Raw genomic sequence first — 21,639 nt, forward strand, 5'->3', positions numbered from 1 at the left:
GGACTTTTGAAAAAACTCTGGAAATTATTATTTTTTTAAATGTTTAAAATTAGCCCAAGAAAAGGCAAAAGATGCTGAGGAATATTTTCCTCTGGTGATGGGAGGGTTACCCTGTCCTGCACTGCTTCATGAGTATCTGCATCCCCCTGCTGAGCCCAAAACTTGGCATTGAGGCATCTTAGCAGCACAAATCAACCATGAAATGCCCTTTAGAAATAAAATCCAGCTTTGAGGATGGGGCAAAAATGATTTTTTTTGGGACAAGGGGCTCAGGTCAGGGCTGATTGGTACCAGGCAGGGGCTCCTGGCCACAGACACCTGGATGGGTGGGTGGGTGGCACAGGGTGGCACAGGGGAGCAGCCCTAGCCACTAGCATGGGAAGGCACCAGCCTCTTGCAGCAGCAAATATCACTGAGGGAGCTGGGGGGGGGGGACACACAAACACAAATTTCCACTTGTTCCCAGCACATATTTTCTATAGAGTCTGGGACAGAAACCCGGGAGAAGGAACTAAGGTCCTGTTCCAGCCTCTCCACCTCTGCACCAAAAGAGTAGTAGTTCAGCTTCAACCCTTATAAAAACCCAGAAGAAACAAAACCAGTGCCCAAATACCCCCAATTTGTTTTTATTTGAGGCATCAGAGATGACCTGCACAGGAAAAATAAATTTGGTTTGGATTTCCCCATGCACACACAGTCCTTGGAATGCTGTTTACAGGCAGCCTGAAAACTAAACCAACAAAGATTATTTTGTTTTTAGTGTTTTGCTGCCTGGGGTTTACAAAAGGAATTGGGGCTGGGGTGGCTGCACTCTGCACCCCCCATCAAGCCTGTATCCCCCAGCCTGCCTGCACCTCCCCAGCCTGCCTGCACCCCCAGAGCCTACCAGGGCTGAGCAGACTTCCACAACCTGCCCACATCCCCATGCTGAGCAGAGCCCCCAGAAGGGTCCAGAGGGTGACGGAACTACAGGTGCCACTTGCCGCCCTTAGGTTATTCCACCCCTTGGCCGACACTGTTTGGGTTCCTGACGGGGGGGGGGGGGGTCCCAAGACAAGGCTGGCAGCCCTTCAACCTCACTAAATACATTAACAGCATTACAAAAATAAATCCATCAGACTCCCCTTCCCTACCATTCCATGTCCCAGGCCCTTGCCAAAGTGAGAATAATAAAATCCCAGCCCTGCTTTTCCTCCACCCTCTCATCATCCTCCTTTTTTTTCTCCTTGCCAGCCTGGTGCTGGGCTGGACAGCTTGGCACCACCAGCCTGGCACTGCCAGGGCATCCCCCACGGTACCGGGATTGCAGCCCAACCTGCACGGCCTCCCTGAAACAGAGGAGCCAGGGGAGCCACAAAACCACGGCTGAGAAATAAAACCCTGGCAGGAGGTACAGAGCTGCCAGGCGGGCACAGGCAGCAGCCTTGGAAGAGGTTAAAAACTGGCAAATTCTTCCCCAGGGTTTCTACCTTTGCGCTGTATCTCACCCAGCATTGAGCAAAAAATGAAAACTGGATCCTGTGTGCAAAGTTACAGCAGAGTTTGCATTCCTTAAAGGATGGGACAGGGCGAGAGAACTGCTCATGTCAGACAGGAGCCTTTTTTTCAGCTTTAAAACAGAGACATGGCTTTTTTCAAGGGGGAGCAGATGGAGATTAAAAAAAAAAATCTAGAGCTTATAAAGATTTTTTTTTTATATAGAAGGCTAGAACAAAATGAGATCTTTCCATCAGGCCGAGGACCGTACTTTGGTGTTATGACAAACAACTTGAACAGCAGTAAAATATATCCTGTGAACACACAAATTATGCCGTGTAACGTCCAATATCTTGGAACACGCACGGTGGGTTTAGCAGACAAAGGGGATACTGGGAGGGATAAAATAAACCTCTAGTGTATACAAAATCCCTGTTAAAATCGAGCTGATCCCTTGTAAAAATGATCAGGGCTTGCAGAGTTCCCCCAGAAAAAAAAAATTTAAAAGAGGGAGAAAATGTTGAAATAAAAACGTGGGGAATAACAGAGTAGCCTGCTTTAATTTTATTTTTAAAATAGACAATAAATTATTTAGCACATTATTTATCACACTGAAATAATCTGAGCACAAGACAGACAGAGATTATGTTCCTGTTTGTCCAAGACTACGGAGCGTGCCTGAAAACACAGACATACAGCACACGCTTTGCCCCTTCACAAACTGAAAAAAAGAAAAAAAAATCTTTTTTTGCTTTCCTGTAGAAAAATATGGTTATTTGAAAGGATTAAAAGATTAAAGGATTACTCAATAACAAGGGTTAAAAATACAGGTCCAGACACAAAAGGGATCGATGGAAACGCAGGGAAAGGCTCTCCCCAAAGCACCCTTCTCCTCTCCCGGACTAAAACCGGCTCCTCGCTGCCAACTTTTGGAAGTGGGACCGGGATCGGTGGATATCCCCCACCAGCCACCGACACCCCACACAGCCCCTCGACGCCCCCCCTGAAGCCGCTGCACCGGCTGCAAAGCGTCCTATGGCTTTAAGAGAGACTCGGGGGGATGCCGCGGGGGGTGTGAAGAGGGAGCTGAGGGGGGGAAAGAGGAGTGTGGGGGGTGAGGGGCAGCTGAGGAAGCGGGGGGAGAGGGATGGGGCAGCCTGAGGAGGGGGGTGCTGGCATGGAAGGTGCCCAGAGGGTGGGGGGAACGCTGACTAGGGTACACGCTAGGTGTCCGTGGGGCGGAGGTGGGGGTGTCTATGGGGATAGGGGTGCCCGTGGGGATGGGGATGTCCGTAAGGGGATGGGAGTGTCCACAGGCCAGGAATGAGGGTGAGAAGGGGGTCGCCGCAGCGCGGGGCCGGAGTGACCAGGGGATGACCACGGGTGGGGGCCGCGGTGCTCAGTGCCGGGGGGAATCGGTGCAGGGAAAGGGAGCGGGGAGTAGCGGTTCCCGGTGCAGTGACGGGGGGGAGGTCGCGGTGCCCGGTGCAGGAGTGGGCGGCCGGGCCCGGCGCTGCCCGCGGCTCCTCCCCGCTCTGCGGTAGCTCCGCACCGGGGCCGCACCCCCAGCCCTCCCCACCCCCCCAAACAGGGCCGGGGAGGCGGCCCCGAGCCTCCCGCTGCAGCCAGCCGGGCCCGGGGGGGGCGCGCCGCAGCCCCCGCCACCTACCAGCACCATCCGGGGGCCGCCGTGCTGCCTGGGGAGCGGGGCCGGAGCCTTCCTTCTCCGCCTCCTGGTGCTGCTCCCCGCCTTCGCACCGGAGCGTCCCCGCCGCAGCCGCCGGTGCCCCGGGCGAGGGGAGGAGGCAGCGGAGGAGGCGGCGATGGGGCCAGTGCGCTGCGGGCTGCCAGGAGGAGCCGTGCCCGGCCGGAGTTGGGCTTCGCTGGGAGGAGGCGGGGGGGATGCCTGCGCTGCTTTTCCATAGGCGCCGCCCGGCCCTCACCCCGCTTTTTTTTTTTATTTTTAATTTTTCTTTAAATAATTTTTAATTTTTTTTCTTCCCTTCCAAAAATAACCATCGGGTCCCATTCCCCGCCACCCCCGCGGCGCATGAGGCCGGACTGGGCCGGGCCCTGCGTTCCCACCGCCCCCCGCCGCCCCCCCGGAGCTCGGTCCATGCCCCGCGGCGCCCGGCCCGGCCCAGCCCGGCCCCCCGCGAGGCGCTGAGGCCGGAGCATGGCCCCCGGGAACTACGCGGAGGCGGGCAGAGGGTGACCGCCTGCCGAGGACACTTTGCCGGTGGCCTTGGAGGGGAAGGGGGAGGCTATTATTATTATTATTATTATTATTATTGTTATTATTGGAATTTTAATTTTTTAAAATTATTTTTCGAGGCAACTTTTTTTCCTCCTCCTTCGGCTCGGTGGAAAACATACGGTTTAGAACAAAATACCAAAAAAAGCCCATCCTCTTTGCTTTGCTTTCCGCAGCAACTTGGAAGCCCGTTAATTGCACTTGGCTATGGTAGGTCCCATGACACTTTCATTTTCTCTTCTACTTTCCTTCTTCCCCCTCCCCCTCTCCCCTCCCCCCCGTGTGCGTGTGTTCGCGTCTGCACCCACCAGTAAAAGTTCGCTGCCAGGGAGGGGGCAGCGGGGCCGGAGTTTAATACGGTGGCGGGAGGGAGGGCGGGGGGTGCCGGGGTGGCGGAGGCAAGTTGCTGCCATCTCTCCTCCCCCTGCCCACCCCTTCCCGCGGTATAAAGGGGGGGCGGGGGGGGGGGGGAGAAGAGGGAAGAGGGAGGAGGTGGGGGAAGGGGAGAGAGAGGGAGGGTGCCGCCCGGCGGGGAGGTCGCGGCGCGGGGAGAGGCTTCGCAGCCCAGGGATGGGAGCTGAAAATGGCCGCTCTGCGAAGGGGCGGGGAGGGGAGGCCGCCGGCACCAGCCACTTGAACTTGGAAGTGACGCTCCGGGAGGGTCGCGCTCAAGTCCCACTCGGGGCCGCTCTTGCTCGCACCCGAGGGATTGGGGAGGGGGGGACAACCGTTGCCTCACCACCCCCATCTTCCTCCATGCTCCATGTAAGAATAAAGCCCCTCCCGGGCCCGCCGAGCAGGGTTTTTCCTGCTTCGCCTCCCGCCAGGCCACGGGAGGAAGCGCAATGTCGCGGCTCCCACGGAACCCCTCCTTGAGCTCCCCCGTCATGGTCTTGAGGACCATGGAGGGAAGATGGGTGGCGGAAGGTGGGGGAGTGTGTGAGAGACCGGAGAAGTTTGCGCGGAGCCGCCGCAGAACCGCCGCATCCCGCAGGGTTGACCCCGGGACTGGCTTTACTGCGGGGGGGAAATAAACCCAAACCCCGAAGAGGGGGCGGCCTGGATGGTTTGCTGGGAAGCGGCAAAAGTTGCGAGTGAAAAATCAGTTGTGCGGGGAGAGGGGCCGGCAGGGAAGGGTTACCTGCCCCGGCAGAGCGGGAGATAAAGAAAAAGCGTTTTTCTGCTCTGGGGAGCTGTAGGCAGGGCTGGGGCCGGGAGCGGTCCCACAGCCCGGATCACTGCAGGCAGCAATTAAACAAACAAAATAAAATAAAACCCCATATATGCGTGTCTGAAGGGAGGTGAGAGCGGGGCTAAATAAATCGCCAACCTCGAGAGGCTGCGCCCGCCATCCTGCAGGGCTGAAACTCACTTTCACAATTAGGAGCCGGGGATTCCCTTTGTTTTTCCATACGTGGCTCTCGCCCTCGCTCGCTCTCTAATTAGGTTTTATTAAAGCCTGCAGAATTGTTCGGTGGCGGTGGTGTTTCTGGAGTGAGAACTTACGGTTTGGAGTTTGTCGAGCGCAGGGCTCTGCTTTTTTTTTTTTTTTTTCTTTGTGAGACCAGGGAGTGGGGGACGCAGGGCTGTCCATGGGGATACCGGGGAACATCATCGAGATGCCGCCGGTCGTGAAATACCCACACACCCCACCCCTGCCTTGTTGCCCTCCCCCTGAGAGGAAAGAAAAAACGTTTGTCTGCGGGATGCGGCGGGTGGGAGCGCGGGGCTGGAGGAGGGCCCCCGATATCGAGAGGCATCCCCCTGCCCCGGTGCATTCCCCCCTTCCCCTCCCCACATGTCGGGGTAGCGTCTCCCGAGGCCGCTACCCAAGAAGTTGTCTATGAATCTGCAGGTTTGTTTGTGGTTTGTTTTTTTTTTTCTTCCCCCATCGCCGTGTTGGCTCCGGTTATTAAATAACTAAATAAATAAATAACCCCAGAACAACAGGGAAAAAAAAAAGGGCGAGCTGGCCCGGCGTTGCCTAGACCGGGGTAGCACTGGGGTACTCACCGCCCCCCGGGGAGAGGGAGGGGGATACACACGGCCCGTCCTTCCCTAGCTCCCCCCTGCCCCGCAGCGTCTCGTCCCTGCGAGCCAAAGGGGGTTCCTACATCTTTAAATGGGATGTAATATTTTGGGATGGGCTTTTTTCATAACGTCACTTCATTCCTCGCTCCTTTTTTTTTTTTTCCTTTTTTTTTTTTCTTTTTTTTTTTCATTTTCTCTTTCTTTCCTCCCTCTCTCCTCTGCCCGTGTCTCGGATGGAGCCGCTTCCTCTCTAACTTCCCCGCAGCCCGCCGCCCCTGCCTGCAGGCTGGGCGCGGACCCCCTGACCCCCCCCGGTCGAAGATGAGCCTTTTGCCTCTTTGAAACGCCCCCCCCCAACCTCCAAACAAACAGCAACAACAACAAAAAAAGCGTTTTCTTTTCCAAGGGGGGTCGTGGTTTTTTTTTTTAATTTTTATTTTTGGCGTGGGAGTGGAAGTTGGACCCTTTTTATTTCCTCCTCGGCCCCCCCTCCTCGCGCGGGGCCGCCCCCCCCTGCCTGCTTGCCCCCCCCCGGGCCCCGCAGATCCGCTCCGGAGGAGAGAGAGAGAAAAAACGCCCGGACTGCTCCAGCCTCCGAAATGACTCAGTAACTTTTACGCCTCGAGTCTCAGCCCTGCAATTAGCCACTTTCCCAGCTCGGCTCGGGATGTATTCGTCTCCTCTCTGCTTGACCCAGGTAACCAGCCCCCTCCCGCGTCCCCCCCCCAAAATTCCCTCTCCCCCCCATTCGCCGCAAGCGACCTTTGCAGTTGCAGTGAAAAAAAAAAGAAAAAAGAAAAAGAAAAAAAAAAAAAAGAAAAAAAAGAAAACAAAAAAAAAAAAAAAAAAAAAAAAAAAAAAAAAGGGAAAAGCAACAACCCCCTCGATAAAAATAATCATAACAGGGAAAGGGCGGGTTGGGGCTGGTGCAGGGCTGTTCGGAGGAGCTGCGTTTCCCTCTTGTATCCCCCCAGCCTTTTTTGGTTTGGTTTTTTTGTGTGTTTCTGATGCTTTTTGGGGTTTTTCTGCCTCCGCTTTCACTTGGGGAGCGGGGGGGAGGGGGGGGGTTGGGAGGCGGGGAAGGTTGCCTTGTGGTTTGGGCTCGGTATTTTTTGTGCTGCGCCCGGAGGTGGGTGGTGCGGGGACGCCGCCGTCTTTGGGGCTGGGGGGACGCAGTGAGGTGCGGGGGGTCCCCAGTTGAGTTTGGGGAGGCTGTGTGTGTGTGGGGGGGGGTTCGCGCTGCGGGTTCGGCCTCGTCCACACCACCTCTTGCGTAGAGTGAAACTTTTTTCTTTCCCTCCACCAGCACAGCTGCACACGATGGGGTGCAAGGAGGTGGGGGAACTCATGCTTTTCCTTCAAAATCCTCCGAGTTCGGGACAATTTGCAACCGGCAGCGCCATGCCGTGCTCGCAGACGAGAGGGCAGGGGGGGTCGTGCATGGAGGGTTGTGGGGAGCACTCCTCAGTCTCTGGGCTGAGGGACGATGCCGGACCAAGCTGCACGTAGGGGTGTCGAGGGGCAGCCCTGAGCCATGTGTGTGGGGACACTGGTGTCACCCAAGGCCACGCCGACGTGGCCCGGTGGCGGGCGGTGCGATGGCAGCACCAGGACCCATGGTGCGGGCAAGGGGGCATGAACATAGTCTCCCCCAAACAGCTGGTACGACTGCGGAGGGAGGGGGCTTTTGGGGACACACACACACACCCCATTGCCTGCACCACGACCGCAGCGGCTCTGCCTTTGCTCTGTCCTTATCGATCGCTGATATTTATTTAATTATTGAGCAGGAAGGGCCCCCCCTCCCGGCTCGTAACCTCTTCCCTGCTGGCAGCTGCTCCAAACCCGCCTCGAGCCGCACCCTGCGAGGTCACAGCGCTGCTGGGGAGACCCCCCTGCACCGCGGGGTCTCTTGGCAGACCCCATCCGTTGGGCCAGAGCTGCGGACTCAGCTGCCCGGGGGGGCCCGGCAGGTTCCCTTTGGCAGCACCATGGCACCTGCATCGTGCGGGCAGGCAGCGAGGGGTCCAGCCTCACCCCGGGCTCTCCGGGGTGCGGTGCAGCGTGCGACAGCGCGGTCAGGCGCATGGGCAGGGGCACGACTGGGCAGCTCTGGGGCTGCTCAGATGACCCTGGGAATGGTGCTCCCCGTCGTGTGGTTTACTTGGCAAGGAATCACAACTCGGTCTTCTTTGCTGTTCTATTCTCTTACTCTTTTCTTCTTTTCCTTTTTATTTTTACTTGTTGAGTGGTGGGGTTTTTTTGTTTTGTTTTTTGTAATTTCATTTTCTTTTTTCCTTTTTTTTCTTGTTTTTCTTTTTAATTTTTTTCGTCTTTCTTTTTTCCTTTTTTCCTTTCTTTTTTCTTTTTTTTTTCCTTTTTAAATTTTTCTATAACATTTTCTTCTTTTTTCATCTTCTTTTTCTTTTTTCCTTTCCCTTTCCTTTCCACCTCTTCTCTCCCACCCCAACTTCATCCTTCCTGGGGGTCCCACTCCTCCCTCCCCTTCTCCTCCCCAGCCAGCGCTGTGTTGGCAGTGCCCATTGTTGCAGCCATTGGGGTGCTCTGTTGTGGGAGGCCATGTGGTCGTGGGCCAGGGCTGGCAGGAAGCATTCTGTGCATAAGCCTGGGCTCTTCCCAGCACTTCACCAAGTCAATGGAGGGGAGCTGTTTTTTTCCTTGGTGGTTCCCAGCCTTTGGAAGGCTTGTTTCTCCCTCATTGCCCTGGCATAGCCTCAGCTCCAATCCAGCTTGGCTCAGATGGGATCAGACATCGTCTGCACCTTCCGGATCTGCCCCCCCCTTGCTGCCAGCTGAGCTGTTCCCATCCCACCCGTGCGGCTGGGAGGCTCGCCTGGAATCGGGAGCCGTGATGGTGATGTGGATACATTGGAACGTGCGCGGGAGCCGCCCTGCCTCTGCCTTCACGCATCTACCACTGCTGCAGCCACCACTGGCCCTTGAAGCCCAGCATGGCCACTTGGATCCTGGCTACTGCTGGTCAGTCACCCTTCCCAGCCCAAGCTGGTCCAAGCTGGCAATTGGCAGCCCATCGACACCAAAATAGCCCTGGCAAAGGCATCATCCACAACACACTCCCAGCCAGGGCCTTGGCTGAGTTTTCCATCAGGCAAGGATGGTTACTGTGCCCTCCTCAGCTCTCTGTCTCTTCTCAGGTTTTCCCTCCTGCTTCCTCAGCTCACCTCTGTTCGTCCTTGGGGTCAGGCTGGGAAGTCAAGAGGGAGCTGCCTGGATTCCTAAGGAAAGAGCACCAGCACCGCTGCCATGCATGAAGCCTTCCCTTGCCCAGAGAGTCTGGTTGCTAGGATTCCAAAATGACCCTGGCACTGAGCACCTGCCACTGGCCCCGTGTGTGTGTCCTTTGAGGGCCCCGCTGAGGAACCAGTGGTGTTTCCAGAGCTGTTACTGCCGGATCCTGGATCTGCAACAGTGCTGGGATTTGGGATGCTTCTAGGGGGGGAATGTGCAAATTTTATGACCAGTGATGCTCTGGCAAGCCTTTAGCTCATCTCTGGCACCTGGCAGTCATCTTGACATGCCTTGGGCCCCCTGCCCAGGTACGCATAGCCTGGGACCAAGCTGAGATGGGCGCAAACCTCAATGGCAGCTGAAGCACTGGGAGCTGGGCATCTAGCTGGGGCTCAGATGGAGACAGGTTTGGGACCAGAGGTGATGCTCCTGCCCCGCTTGGCTGAGCCGATGGCCAGGTGCAAACCCCTGTGTATGCCATAGCTGGCAGGACCCAGTTCCATGAGCATCAGGGAGCGCCTGGCCACACTGGCCTGACACCTCTGTACTGGCCAGCACCACTGGCACCCAAAGCAGCAAGCATGATGCAGTGCCCAGGAGACGGAGCCAGGCATCAGCCATGTGAGCCACAGCTGCCTCTCCTGGATGCCGAGGGGGATTTTGCCTCTCCCTGGTCACCGTCTGTTGGCTCTGCATGTTAGGCAGCTGCCACCACCGGCTTGGGCACGTGGCCATAGCCAGGAGCTGCCTACTGGGCACATTTCACCAGGGCATCCCTTTGCAAACCTTCCCAAAAGTGTGGTGGCTTTTCAGCAAGAGAGGAGAGCACCAATGCTTAGCCCTCCACCAGAAACTCTGGTGAACTGGTTTCCAGATGGGAGCTCAGAGCGGGTGCCAGTGGATGGAAGCAGCAAACTGGGCACGGAGGGCGGGAGAGAGGGAAGGTTGCAACACACTTTCAGTTTTCCCATCTGCTGAGTATTGTTTGGGAAAAACAATGAGGCTGTTCTTTAAATGCAACCTTGGAGAGAGCCTCGTTTTTCCTGTGCCGGCAGTGCTGCTGAGGATCGCGCCGCTTCTGCCCCAGCTGCTCTTAAATCCTTGCCCGGGAAAATAGATCCTGCTTGAAGTGCGGTTCCTGAAGGCGGCTGAGAGGGCTGGGCTGGGCGGGCAGGATGAGGCCTGCTGCGCCATAGACGCCGGCAGGAGAGAGCCAAGCGGCCGGCGCTCGCGCTGCACCACTCTCCACCGCATCACCTTGAACTTGGCTGGGGCCTTGCACAATAAATCAGCTGCCCTCCTCCCTCCAGCCCAGGCACCTGCCAATAATTCACCTTACCAGGCAGCTCTCCCTCTGCCTGTGCTTCTTCCCCCCTTTCCTGTGCTTCGCTTTCCCCCGTACCGGGGCAGGGAAGGGACTGAGCATGTGCCCAACTCTGCCCACCTGCACATGCGGTGGTAGCTGGCTGAACAAAGCCCCATGGCCAGGCCCAGCTTGCTGCCCGCCTGCCTTGAAGCACTGGAGATCGCTCCCCCTGGTGCTCTTCGATCCCCCCCCATTCCGGGTGGGCTGAGGACGGGCGCTGGGAGCCATCTCCTGAGCCTGCTGTAACCCAGCATTGTTTTCCCCACTTGCAGGGGTGGCTACAGCATGGCAATCTGCGGACAGGGCCATGCCAGCATGGCAAGGCTTGGCGGGCAGAGGAGCTGTGCTGAGGGGCAGCCGCGCCAGTCGTGCTCCTGTTGGTGAGGTGCAGCTCCTCTGGGAGCACCAGACATGCCTGGCACTGGGAGCTTGAGACCCCCTGATGAAAAACTGGGGGGTGGCTGGAGTTTTGCCTGGACCCACCACCAGAGGTGCCCATTGTCCCCCCCCCATCACTTCTGGTGTGGCTGCACCTGTCCCAGGGCCAAGCCAAGCCCTGAATGGCAGGGATGGAGATAGTGGCACCAACTGAGAGTCACTTGCTGGAGGGGAAGAAAGAAGGCTGGGGGGAGGCAAGGTATCACCTTGCAGGTCTGGCTCTGGCTCTGCCATTGCATTTCTGGCACAAAGCTGGCAGTGCCAGCACTGCTGAGTGCTCGACAGAGTGGTCCCAGGGGGTTCCTGAGCCCCCCAGTACCTAGAGCTGAGCTGGAGGGTACAGGCAGGGCCTGGGGGTCGTAGGGGTACAGTCTGCTCCTGCGGGACCCTCAAGGTGGGAATTTCTCCTGCAGCACCACAGGGTGTGCCGGGCAGGTCGAGGCAGGGCGGCAAAGGCGATGGGGAGTGGCCAGAGCACTGGTGGGTGCTCGGCTCTGCCAGCATGGGCTGGCACCACAAGGCATCACTGATGATGTGCCCACAGTAGTCAGGAGCTGCTGGTGGCCTGAGAGGGGCACAAAGGTGCCCAGTGCCAAAACACCTTTGTATGCACCAAATGGGCACAAGCAAGAGATTGAGCTTAACTTCCCTCTTTGCACTGGACAGCTGAGCACACCGAGATAGTGTCACCCTCAGGGAGGAGACACAGCTCCTTGAGATGTACCAGCTTCAGGGTGGGGACATGCAGGGCCCCCACGGGCATCCCAAGGCCTGGCTGACACACGGGTGAGTGGCTGTGCTGGCCATCCATCACGTCGTCCCCGGGCAGGCATCCCCCACTGCCGCGCTGCCCTGTGCCAGCTTGGCCAGGACCCAGCACCCTGCGCCTGCCACCAAGGCCCAGCAATTCCTGGGGCTTGCAGAGGAGCTGGGAAAGAATCCCACAGCCCAGGTGTGTCAGTGCTCACGTGCTGGGGGACCCATGGGCCAGCCCCTGCCCAGGATTGATTTCCCTGTTAACTCTAGGCTGCTTTAAAAGTGCATTAATCCTCCTTTTCTTGGCCAGCAGCCAGCTCTAATCAGCATTTTGGGCAAAATCCCCAGGTCTGGGCTTTGGGATGCCCGCCACGGGCATCGCCCTCCCAGCCAGCACTGCTGCGCCAGGAAGGGCCATGGCAGCCTTAGGCTGCACTGCCTGGCACAGGAATGCCAGGCTCTGGCCCTCCTGCTGACCCCCTCTTCTCCAGGAGTTTGTTCAAGTCTGTAGCTAGGTGGATTTTATTTTTTTTTTAAATGGGGTTTAATCTTGTTTTTTAAGAAGGCTTTTGCTCTCCTTGCAAAGGGCCCCTGCATTCCCTTTCGCAGGGAAACGGTATTTGACCGGCTGTTGTCCAAAAAAAACCCCAACATGTTTCTGATCACAAAAAACCAAGAAATGTTTCTGCTTTCAAAGGAAAAAAAAAAAAAAGAAAAAAAACAACAGAGAGAGAAATGTTGATTTTCCACCCAGACATTTCCCCTTTCCCCAAACCAGCTCAAAAATGAGAGGCACCACCCGAGACACCATCTGGGGGGTACAGTCCTGCCAGGGACATGATGGATGCTACCCAGGACTCATTAGGGCAGCAGTGGCAAGGGTGGTGGCAAGTACCCAATGTGTGCCCTGCTCTCTGCTCAGACCCCTTTTGTGGGCTGCTCCAGTGGGCACAGTGGGCTGCCAGGGAGGATGTAGACCACCAGTGACCTCCCAGGGGGTCCACCCATCACCTGTTGCTCACCTCACCCCAGTGCAATGGGAGATGAGGCTGCTTGATCCCGTGGCTGCTTGGTGGAAGCTGCCATATGCCAAATCCTGCATTCCCCACTCCTGCCATCCCCCTGGCTCCTGCCCATCGATTCAGGAAGGCAAGACGGTGCAGGCTGAAATGTGACCCCTGCCACGCTGCGCCACAAAATCTCCTTTAGTAACCTGTGAGCCAGGACAGGCAGCACTGTGCGGTGAATACCAATGAAGTGGCGCTGGAGAAAAGTGCCGAGTAAAGGGTTTTTTTGATGGAAATGGAGTTGCTGGAGAAAAGAGAGAGAACGCGAAAGTGCGGGAGCGCGCACCCTGAGCCTTGCAACTTGCCTGCCAGCTGCGCGCGTGGGCATGCAAGGGTGCGAGCATGTGCACACACGTGCAGCCCAGGAGGTTCGGGGTGCCAGGGCTGTGCCAGGGTGCCAGGGCTGTGCCAGCTTGGTGAGGGTTGTGGCATGGTGGTGAGTGAGCAGAAGGAACTACCTGGCTGGGGCCAGGGGCTGCCATGGGTGGCACGTCCACAGGGCTTTGATACTTGCTGCTGCAGCACAGCACAGCTCTGGCTGCTGTGTCTGACTGCGGGAACCGCTCATCTCCCCTGGCAAGGCACCGGTGATCAAAGGCGCAGGCAGGGAACAAGCGGGCCTGTGCAAGCAGCACCCCTGGCTGCGCGCCACCCCACCTTCCCGCTCCACTCCCCCAGGAGTTTGTTAAACAAATTTCTCTAATTGCACAAGCCGAGGAGTTTGTTGGAGAAAAAAGCTGGGGAAATTCCCCTCCTCTGGGCCACCCCTTCCCCGTTTCCCCCAGGGCAGCCAGCAGAGAGCACGTCCTGACCCCCCGGCTCTGCAGGGGTCTGTGACCCCAGCACCTGCAGGGTGCAGCTGTGGGGTGTCCTCATGTAACCCCTGCCCATGCAGGGACATCCCCCGCTTGCCATCCACACATCTGTCTTCTTCCACCCCTGTCCCCTTTCATCCATCCCTCAGGGTTGCACCCTGTCACCTCAGGCAGTGATACCCATCACCCCACCTGCCCTCACCACCAGTGTTCCCAGCACTTGGCTGAGTCCCTCCTGGTCCGTCGCCTTTGTGAGCCGCCTGTGGGCAGCCCCCGATGCAGAATCCCATCAGATTAGCAAATGTATGAGATAAAAACCTCAACTTGGCAGTGGCTCTTTCCCGGGGGGGCTGTGGCAGCCCTGCCAAGGAAGGAGGATGCATGGCTGGGTGCCTCCCCTGGCCCTCGCTGAGGTCATGGCTATAGATAGCCTGGGAGGGCACAGGGTCCTACACCCATACCAGCTCCACCAGGAGCCCTCTGGGAAACCACTGCCTTGTGGGGGAGGCACTGTGGGATGCGGGGATCGTTGGGTTGGGGGCCATTGGCAGGTGACCAACTGGTGCTGCAGGGTGTGCCCAGGCCCACCAAGAATCACTTGATGCCACTGTCCCCTTGCCATCAGAGCCAAGCAGGGTCCCACAGTCAGTGACGAGGGGACACTTTGGCTGTTGGTTCCCAGCAGGTTTCCTCCTGCCATGAAAGGAGCCCACAGTGCTGGGGTGCACTCATGGGTGCAAAGCTGCTGGGTCAGGATTCGCCCCTTTCAGCCACCCAGTTTGGCTCCCCTCAAAAGATGGGATCATGCTTGGGGTGCCCCCATGGGGCCCTGGAGCACTGGGGTGGCTGGGGAGGGCATCAGTGATGGGGGCACTAAAAATAGAGTGGGACTGGGATCTTAATGGGAATTTGTGGGAAACCTGGAAACATTTTCTCATCCCTGTAAATGAGTCCAGATGCATTAGTGATGACTGCATCGCATCCTGAGGTACCGCCGGAGGGAACTGGGGCGTGCACACCCGCCTTGCGGTGGGGAATTGGTTGGAGAAGGGAGGTGCCAGCAGCAATGCCAGGGCTGAGCCATGTCCTCATTGTGTCCTGTGTGAGGACAGGGACAGGAGCCATCCAGAGATCGCCCAGCATTGCTGTGATGAGGGCTTCGTGTGTACAAGCTGCTAATGGCGATGTGACCCCAAAACCTTGAAGCTTTCTAAAGCCCCTAGGGCCTGGGCAGGCAGTTCCAGGGGGGGATGTGGTGATATGGACACCCCCAAGAGCCAAGGCCAGCACCACACCAGCTGGTACACCCTGTTGTGCTGTCAAGCTGGCAGGATTCATCCTGATGAAGGCTTTCTGTCAGCTTTTGTGTGAACTGGGTGGCCGGGGCATTGGCTCTACTCGGGGACCTTGGACTCCCCCAGGGGATGGCTTGGGGCCAGCCCAGGCAAGTAGCCCAGGGCAGGTGGCTGGTGGACTCCATGTCACAAGGCAGGTTGGCACATGTCAGCATGGCATGGCAGTGTCACTTAGCAGTTACAGTGGTGGCCCAGGAGGCAAGGACAGTCTCACCTCTTGCCTCAGTTTACGTTCAGATGGATGGGGAACAGCACCTGGTATTGAAGAGGGGCAGCCACCCCCCACCCCAGCTCTGGGTGCTGCCTTGTCATGTGGGGGACAAGGGGACCGGCCATAGCCACCAGCTTCCACACTGGGCACCACTGGAGCCCAACGTCCCAAACAGAGTCCCTTTGTCCCTGCCAGCCCCCGCTCCTGCTGCTTGGGAGGCATCCAAAACCCTCGCGAAATAGGACCCGGCCAGGCTTAGCCTTTGAGTCTCCCCAGGAAGGCTCTGCTGAGCTGCCCAAATGGATGAACCCCCCCGTGTCTGTCAGCACTTGGGGTTCAGGACCCGGCCATGCTTAGGACAGTGTTCATCTCCCTTTGCTCTCTGGCACAGTTTGTCACTGCACCATGCCTCAGTTTCCCCATCCCAAGCTGTCAGGTCCTACCAGGGTGTCCCCAGACCCCTAGGAGCCAGTGAGTGTCTGGAGCTGAACTGGTGGCAGCTCTGTGGTTGGGTGAAGCCAATGGGTCTGTGGGGGGGGCCATGAACTCTTCACAGCCAGGCCCTGGGGGCAGCCGATCCTCCCGCAAGGTCGCCAGCTCCTTGGCCAAAGGCCGAGGCTATTTTTAACCAGTGACTTGCTGCAAGCTGCAAGGGATTGGAGTTGCAGAGGGGTGAGCACCATGAGCCCATCACAGGGTGCAGAGACACCCGTGGTGCCAGTGGGCATTTCTGGGAGGGAGCTGGGGACCCCTCTCTGCACCCCCACACCTTTCATGATGCATGTTGTGGTTGGGAGGGAGGGGGGGTGAGTTAAACCCCCTCAGAAAGGCCAGGACAGAGCAGACAGGGCTAAAAATATGTTGAGGCAAATAAAACCTCCTGCGTCAGGGGCTAAAGCTGGGCTCAGAGCTCTGGGGGGCCCCTGCTGAGTCCCCAGGGCTGGAGGGGCTGCTAAGCCAGGGCTGCCCACTGCCTGCCCTCCCTGTGGCAGACGTGGCTGCCACTAGCCCAGCAGTGTCTTCTGCCTCAGTTTCGCTTTGCACTCTTGGTGGTACAAGTGCCACTGTCCCCATGCCACATCCTGGCAGCTCTTGAACTGGGACCCAACAGCCCCAGGTTGGTGAAGCAATGGGGCTCGGGCACTGCTCAGGTTCTCCATGTGCTGGGAGTGGGGCTGGGGGACATGGGCCACCCCAAAAGCCCCTCACTGATGCAAGGCCAGGCAGAGGAGCTGGCAGTCCTGGGGTCTGCTGGCTAAGGGTTGTTTAGGTTTTTTTCCAGTTCTGTGAAACATTTCCCTTTCTTGGATCCCCAGGGAAGTTTTGGCTGGGAAGACACATGGCCCTGGTGCTGCCAGCCAAGGGATATTTCCTGGGGCAGGGGGACATCTTGGCCATGAGCCAGGTCCCCTCCATGATCCTTTTGTGCTCCCCAAACCTCATCAGCCACCATCACATCCTGCATCTCCATCTATCTGGCCTGGCAGGTGCCATGGCTCAGTTTGCCCATATTTGGGAAGGCAGTTCTGCATCCTGGGGCCAGGTGGGGTTACCCCGGGAAAACAGCTGAGGCACCAGCTCCCACACCCTGAGGGGGATGGGCAAACACAGCACAGGAGGGAAACTTAGACACTGAGGGAAACTGAGACACCAGGGGGAAACTGAGGCACAGGAGGGTCCAAAAATGTTTTCAGAAAGGCAGCAAGTGACCCCAGGTGCTCCCACTGCTGGGTCTTCCACCCTGTCAGCTCCTCTGTCCACTGGTGGTGCCTGGGGCACCCTCACCCCCACCCCACACCCTGAGCTCACTGTTCCCCAGTTCAGGGTCTGTTTATCAAACCTGGGGACCAGCAGTTCCAATTCTTGCTGGAGGTGAGGGTGCCTGCAGGCAGACCAGAGGTGGGGTGATGGGTGCAGGGTTGGGGCACATACTGTGCCACTGGAGAAGCTCCCCCCCCCGGCTCCATCTCACCTGGCAGCCAGGGGTGCTGCTTCTCCAGGGAGGGCTGTGCCGGCTGGCGCAGGCCCCAGCAGCACTGGCACCCAAGCCCGGGGCTGCCAAGAGAAGCTGCTTTTCTTCCTGCTGTTTTCCAAATCTCCTGGCAGGTTTGATGCCTGCCATGGCCTCCTGTGACCCACGCTGTGCTCCCCACGGCCCCGCTCGCAGCCACACCACCCGCCATATCCACCTGCCCCGGCACGTAGGCACAGGCTGGCTGCTACCAACCCACTGCCTGTGGGCCACCAACTGTCTGTGGGCCTGGCCCACTCCAGCATGGCTCAGGGAGCCCAGCGGGGCAGGTTGGGGGCAGCCCTAGGTAGCTTGAATAGGAGTCAGTTGTTGCTTCACCACCCCATCTTGATCTGATTCTGAGTGGGGCTGAGCATCAAGGCAGTAATTGAGGTTGGGGTCCCTTCTGGCCTGAGGTCTGTCTGGCTGACCCTCCCAACAGGGCAGCTGCACCCAGAGTGTTGTGGGCACAGTCCTGCTTGCATGCAGCCCTGACTGGGCATGGGTGTTGGCTGAAGGATGCTGTTGGGTTGGGGGGGCAGGCAGGAAAGGCCCCTGGTGTGTAGGGAGATGAGCTGAAGGGGAGGCTGTACCGTGTCCTGCTGTCCTCTCAACCTGCACCTGCAGTGCCAGTTAGCCTACCCTGGCAACTGGGGCTCTATGCCCTGGTGTGGGCTGCAAGGGGGGTTGGCACATGCATGGCTGGGTCATCCCCACCCCAGCTCAGCCACCACTGCTGGGAGCTGGGGGACAGCATGGCCACGACAGCATGTTCTGCCCCACAGGCAGCTCTGGCATATGTGCTGGGGAGCCCAGCACAGCTCATCCTGACCTGGCTGCTCCCTCCCACTGACCCACGTGCCTCAGTTTCCCCCCACCCCGAGTGTGGTGGTGCTGCTCTCCAGAGCTGGGGAAGCCTTCTTAGGGCTTGCCGAGCAGCCCGGGAAGTTTGGCCACACCATGCCGGCGAGCAGCAAAAATTATGAATAAGCTCTTGTTAATAAATATTTTATGATGAATCCGAATAGATTTCCTCCTCTGGAGCAATTATTGTAAAATGGGCTCCTAGACGGTGTGGGACCGGCCCTGGGAAGGGCTGGGTGTGTTTCAGGGCCTAAGTGCCTCTTTCCATCCCCTCTAATGAGCACTTCCCAATCATTTGCATCTATCTTGGCAACAGGTCTCATTACCAGGTTAACTTATTACCCAGAGCCGCTTCAGTGGACAGTTAAGCAGCAGCTACCAGAGGCTTTGCTGGAGTGTTTCAGCCATGCCAAAGGCACCCACAGGCTTCAGCAAGGGGAAACTGAGGGTGAGGTGAGGCGCTAGTCCCCACCATACCTCTTTTGGGTACCAGGATATGGGGATTTTCCAGATTACCAGAGCACCTTCAGCCGCTTCCCCCCCTTGCCTCTGTGCCAAGGCTTCCCGTGGGGGCATGGCCTCCAGCACTGAACTTGCCAGCCCCTGCCCGGGCTGGTGTGGCTGCAAGGAGCTGGGCCTGGCAGGAGCTGCAGCAGTGAGAGGTATAGGGATGGCTGGCAGGGGGGGCTGAGCATCCTATCAGAAAAGAAATCCTGTATAGTCCGTGCAGGACTGGGATGTGGTGAGGTCACCCCTGCCCACACTGCAGGTGGCATTCTGCTCCTCTCCAGGTCTGAGGCCGTGCTGGCAAGGAGCAAAACCTACTGCTGAGGTGACTGTTCCCCTCTGCACCCTCCCCCCTCCACACCCCCGCAGTGAAAACTACTTGGGAATTTCCTGAGGAAACGTTTTTTCCTTGGAAAATTCAGGCTGTTTTGCTGAGCCCAACCTGTTTGAACAAGGCTCTTGAGCAGAGGATGCTTGGACGTCCGGCCAGCCTGGCACAGCCACAGTACTCACACCTGGTGCTGTATCCCTGCATGGCACAGAGCATCCCCCACTGTTCTCAGGGTGGGTGGCACCTGCTGCGACCCAGCACCTGGGGTCCAGAGCCACAGCCAAGTTTCGGAGAATGAGCAAAGGCATGGGGAGAGGCTGTGAAAACCCGGGCTGCTGGTAGAGTTAATCCTGGCACAGTGTGCCTGGCTCCGTGCAGTGCACCACTCCTTCTCTCCCTGTTCCATGGCAGGATTGATGCCAGGACCAGGCCAGGCTTGACCTGTGCCTTAGTTTCCCCTTGCAGCTTCTGGCAGTGGAAGTCAGTGCCCCCACAGTCCCTGGAAGTGGGAGGTGAGGGGGCGCCCCGTGCTGGGGCCAGCAGCACCCCGACACAGGCGTCCTCCTCCCTGGGTCACGGGGCTTTACAAGCCCGGGCTGGATGGGGCCCAAGCGCAGGCTCCGCTGCCAGATTCCCATCCGGAAATGCCCCGGGAGCAGCCTCGTCTGGGGTATTGCAGCACGTCTCTGCTTCTCAGTCCCACAAAGGAAAAAGAGTGGCAGAAACATTTAACCAGCCCTTTGCCGGCTCTCTGTGCTGCCGCCTGAGTAGCGGACAGTTGGGATGAGGGACAGCAGCAGGGACAGCCGGAAAGCACATCCCTGCCTGTGCTTTCTGTGGGGAGCAAGGTGTGATGCGGAGCAGGCTGGTGTCACCGGGACGGTGTGCCCAGCTGAGGGGGTCAGTGGCAGAATGGTGCCAGGATGCAGAGCACAGGGATGGTCCCCAAGTCCTGTAATTTGCCCCCTCAGCACGCTGCTGCAGCCATCCCACCCTTCCAAGTGGTTGTCCCGGTGCCCCCCAGCTGCCCTGGCGTGGCCCCGCTAAAGCAGCTTAACTCCGCACAGCATCTCGTCGGGGGATAAACGGGATGGGAGGGAAAGTTGGCGAGGGGCTGATCGGCTTTCAGGGCAGCTCCCATCCTGCTGTAATCCGGGGGAGGAGCTTGAAGGAGGCTACAATGGGTTTGGGGGCATGGAGGGCTATAGGGGCTTCCGCTTTTTTAGGGGAATCCTCAACACGGATCTGAGTGGGATGTGAGAATCCTTGGCACCACTGAGCTGGGGGGATCAGCCAGTGTCTACTCAGAGCTCTCCCAGAAACTGGGGCTCACACTTGCTGCCCTGTGGCCAGGCACTGAGCATCCCCTGGCCCTGGCATGGAGGGTGAGCACCACCCAAGGGTGCTTCCTCCCCCAGGAGGGATAACCTGGTTCTTGCCTGACACCCCTGCAGCACTGTCCAGGGTGGCACTTCCCCATGCGGGGGGAGGGACAGGGACGCCACTGTGGTGTCCTGGCCCTGTGGCCAGCCCTGCTGCCCAGGGAGGATGGGGGGTCATGGGATGGCAGCAATTTGTAGGCCTTGTCTGAAAAACTGGCCACCAAGGAAGATGAGCCGCCCACCACCCCAGCCAAGTATTGTTTTTGGAACTCGCTGCTGCTTTTTTCGGCTCCTGTCTTACTTCTCTTTGACCTTCCTCCCTGATTTAAGACACATGCCCAGCCCTTGCCCAGCTGCACTGAATTAGCAGCTGCTGCTGGGGAGGAAACTGGGAGCTGTGGTGTGGGGCTGCAGCCTCCCTGGCACAGCTGCCGGGAATGAGTCCCCCAGGCAGGGATGGCTCCCCAGGATCAGGGTGAGTCCTTCAGGCAGGGATGGGTCCTTTGTCCCTAGCATATGAGGGGACACCCCTGGATCACAGCTCTGGTGAAGACAGGTCTGGAGCAGAGGCTGTTGACTCCCAGTGATGGTGAGGTCTGTGCCAGGGCAAGGGGTCAGTGCTGGCAAATAATGCAGTCTGTGCTTGAGGGGACTTTTGGGGGGTTATTGGGGCTGTGCTGGTGGTTGGTGCTGGTGGTTATTGTCATCTGTCCGTGCCCCTGGTTTTGGGCACAGGAGGGTCTGTACTCTTTGTCCACTCAGCAGCATCTGTGCAGGTGACACTGATCCAGGGGGCAACAGGGGCTGTGCCAAGGGCCCTGCACTGGCTCTTCACAGAGTTTCTGCCCAGGGAGCAGGTCTGGGGCTGTGCAGGGACTGGTTTGGTGTTGGTAGGGTCTGTGCTGGACTTCGGGATCAGTTAGCGGCGTCCATATGGAGCCGGTCCCTGCCAGGGAACACTGTACTGTCCCAGCAGGGTCACTTTAGGACAGGGCTGGGGAATAGCTTCACTGCCCTGGATGAGCAGGGGCAGCCACCATCTCTGGAGCTGCTCACCCCATCCCGTTGCCTGGACTCCATCCTCCCTCCAGCTCCTGCCTGCCGCCACCTCCTGGGTGCTCCCTTGAGAAGTGCCTGCCCTTGGCACCCTCCCTGATGGGTGGTGACCTAACCCCAGTCATGACCCTGTGAATTGGGGCCACGGCATGGCGATGGTGGCTACCACTGACCCCCATTACCTGGCCCTACCAGCCTGCAGCAGGACTCAAGTGCTGAGCTGGGCTTCTTCCTCCTCCATCACCCATCAGGAGGGACACTGGGGGCCAAATCCTGCCCTGGGAAACCAGCTCACTGCTGCCTTGGCCATGCACAAGGATGTTTGGTTCTCTCCCTGCCATTTTCCAAGCCATGCCAATCCCCCTGGGAGGGCTCCTGACACCTCTCTGTCCCCTCCAGCCAGGAAGCACTGATTTGCCGAACTCAGGGGAAAAAAAAAATGTGGAAAG

The 21,639-nt window shown here is 58.2% G+C and overlaps 2 protein-coding genes across 6 annotated transcripts in view; one reads left to right on the forward strand and one right to left on the reverse strand.

Annotated features, from left to right (window-relative positions):
* The window catches only part of LOC103532631 (protein unc-13 homolog A), a gene marked incomplete at its 5' end in the record, with an annotated part of 57,104 nt that extends 53,667 nt beyond the window's left edge, over nt 1-3,437 (reverse strand). Inside the window, one exon of the mRNA XM_030466464.1 lies at nt 3,146-3,437. Within this exon, the coding sequence (XP_030322324.1) occupies nt 3,146-3,437 (292 nt within the window). The remainder of the gene's footprint in view (nt 1-3,145) is intronic.
* Nucleotides 3,438-3,635: 198 nt separating this feature from the next.
* The window catches only part of NFIC (nuclear factor I C), a 37,710-nt gene continuing 19,706 nt past the window's right edge, over nt 3,636-21,639 (forward strand). Inside the window, exon 1 of one of the 5 annotated variants that reach the window (XM_030466156.1) lies at nt 3,636-3,940. In XM_030466156.1, the coding sequence (XP_030322016.1) occupies nt 3,938-3,940 (3 nt within the window). In that variant the 5' untranslated portion in view covers nt 3,636-3,937. Of the gene's footprint in view, nt 3,941-5,962; nt 6,459-21,639 lie in introns of those variants that run through there. The other 4 variants (XM_030466159.1, XM_030466157.1, XM_030466155.1 and 1 more) reach the window with 4 other exon arrangements.

The sequence above is a fragment of the Calypte anna genome, chromosome 28 (genome assembly GCF_003957555.1).
Source record: "Calypte anna isolate BGI_N300 chromosome 28, bCalAnn1_v1.p, whole genome shotgun sequence".
Taxonomy (NCBI): Eukaryota; Metazoa; Chordata; class Aves; order Apodiformes; family Trochilidae; genus Calypte; species Calypte anna.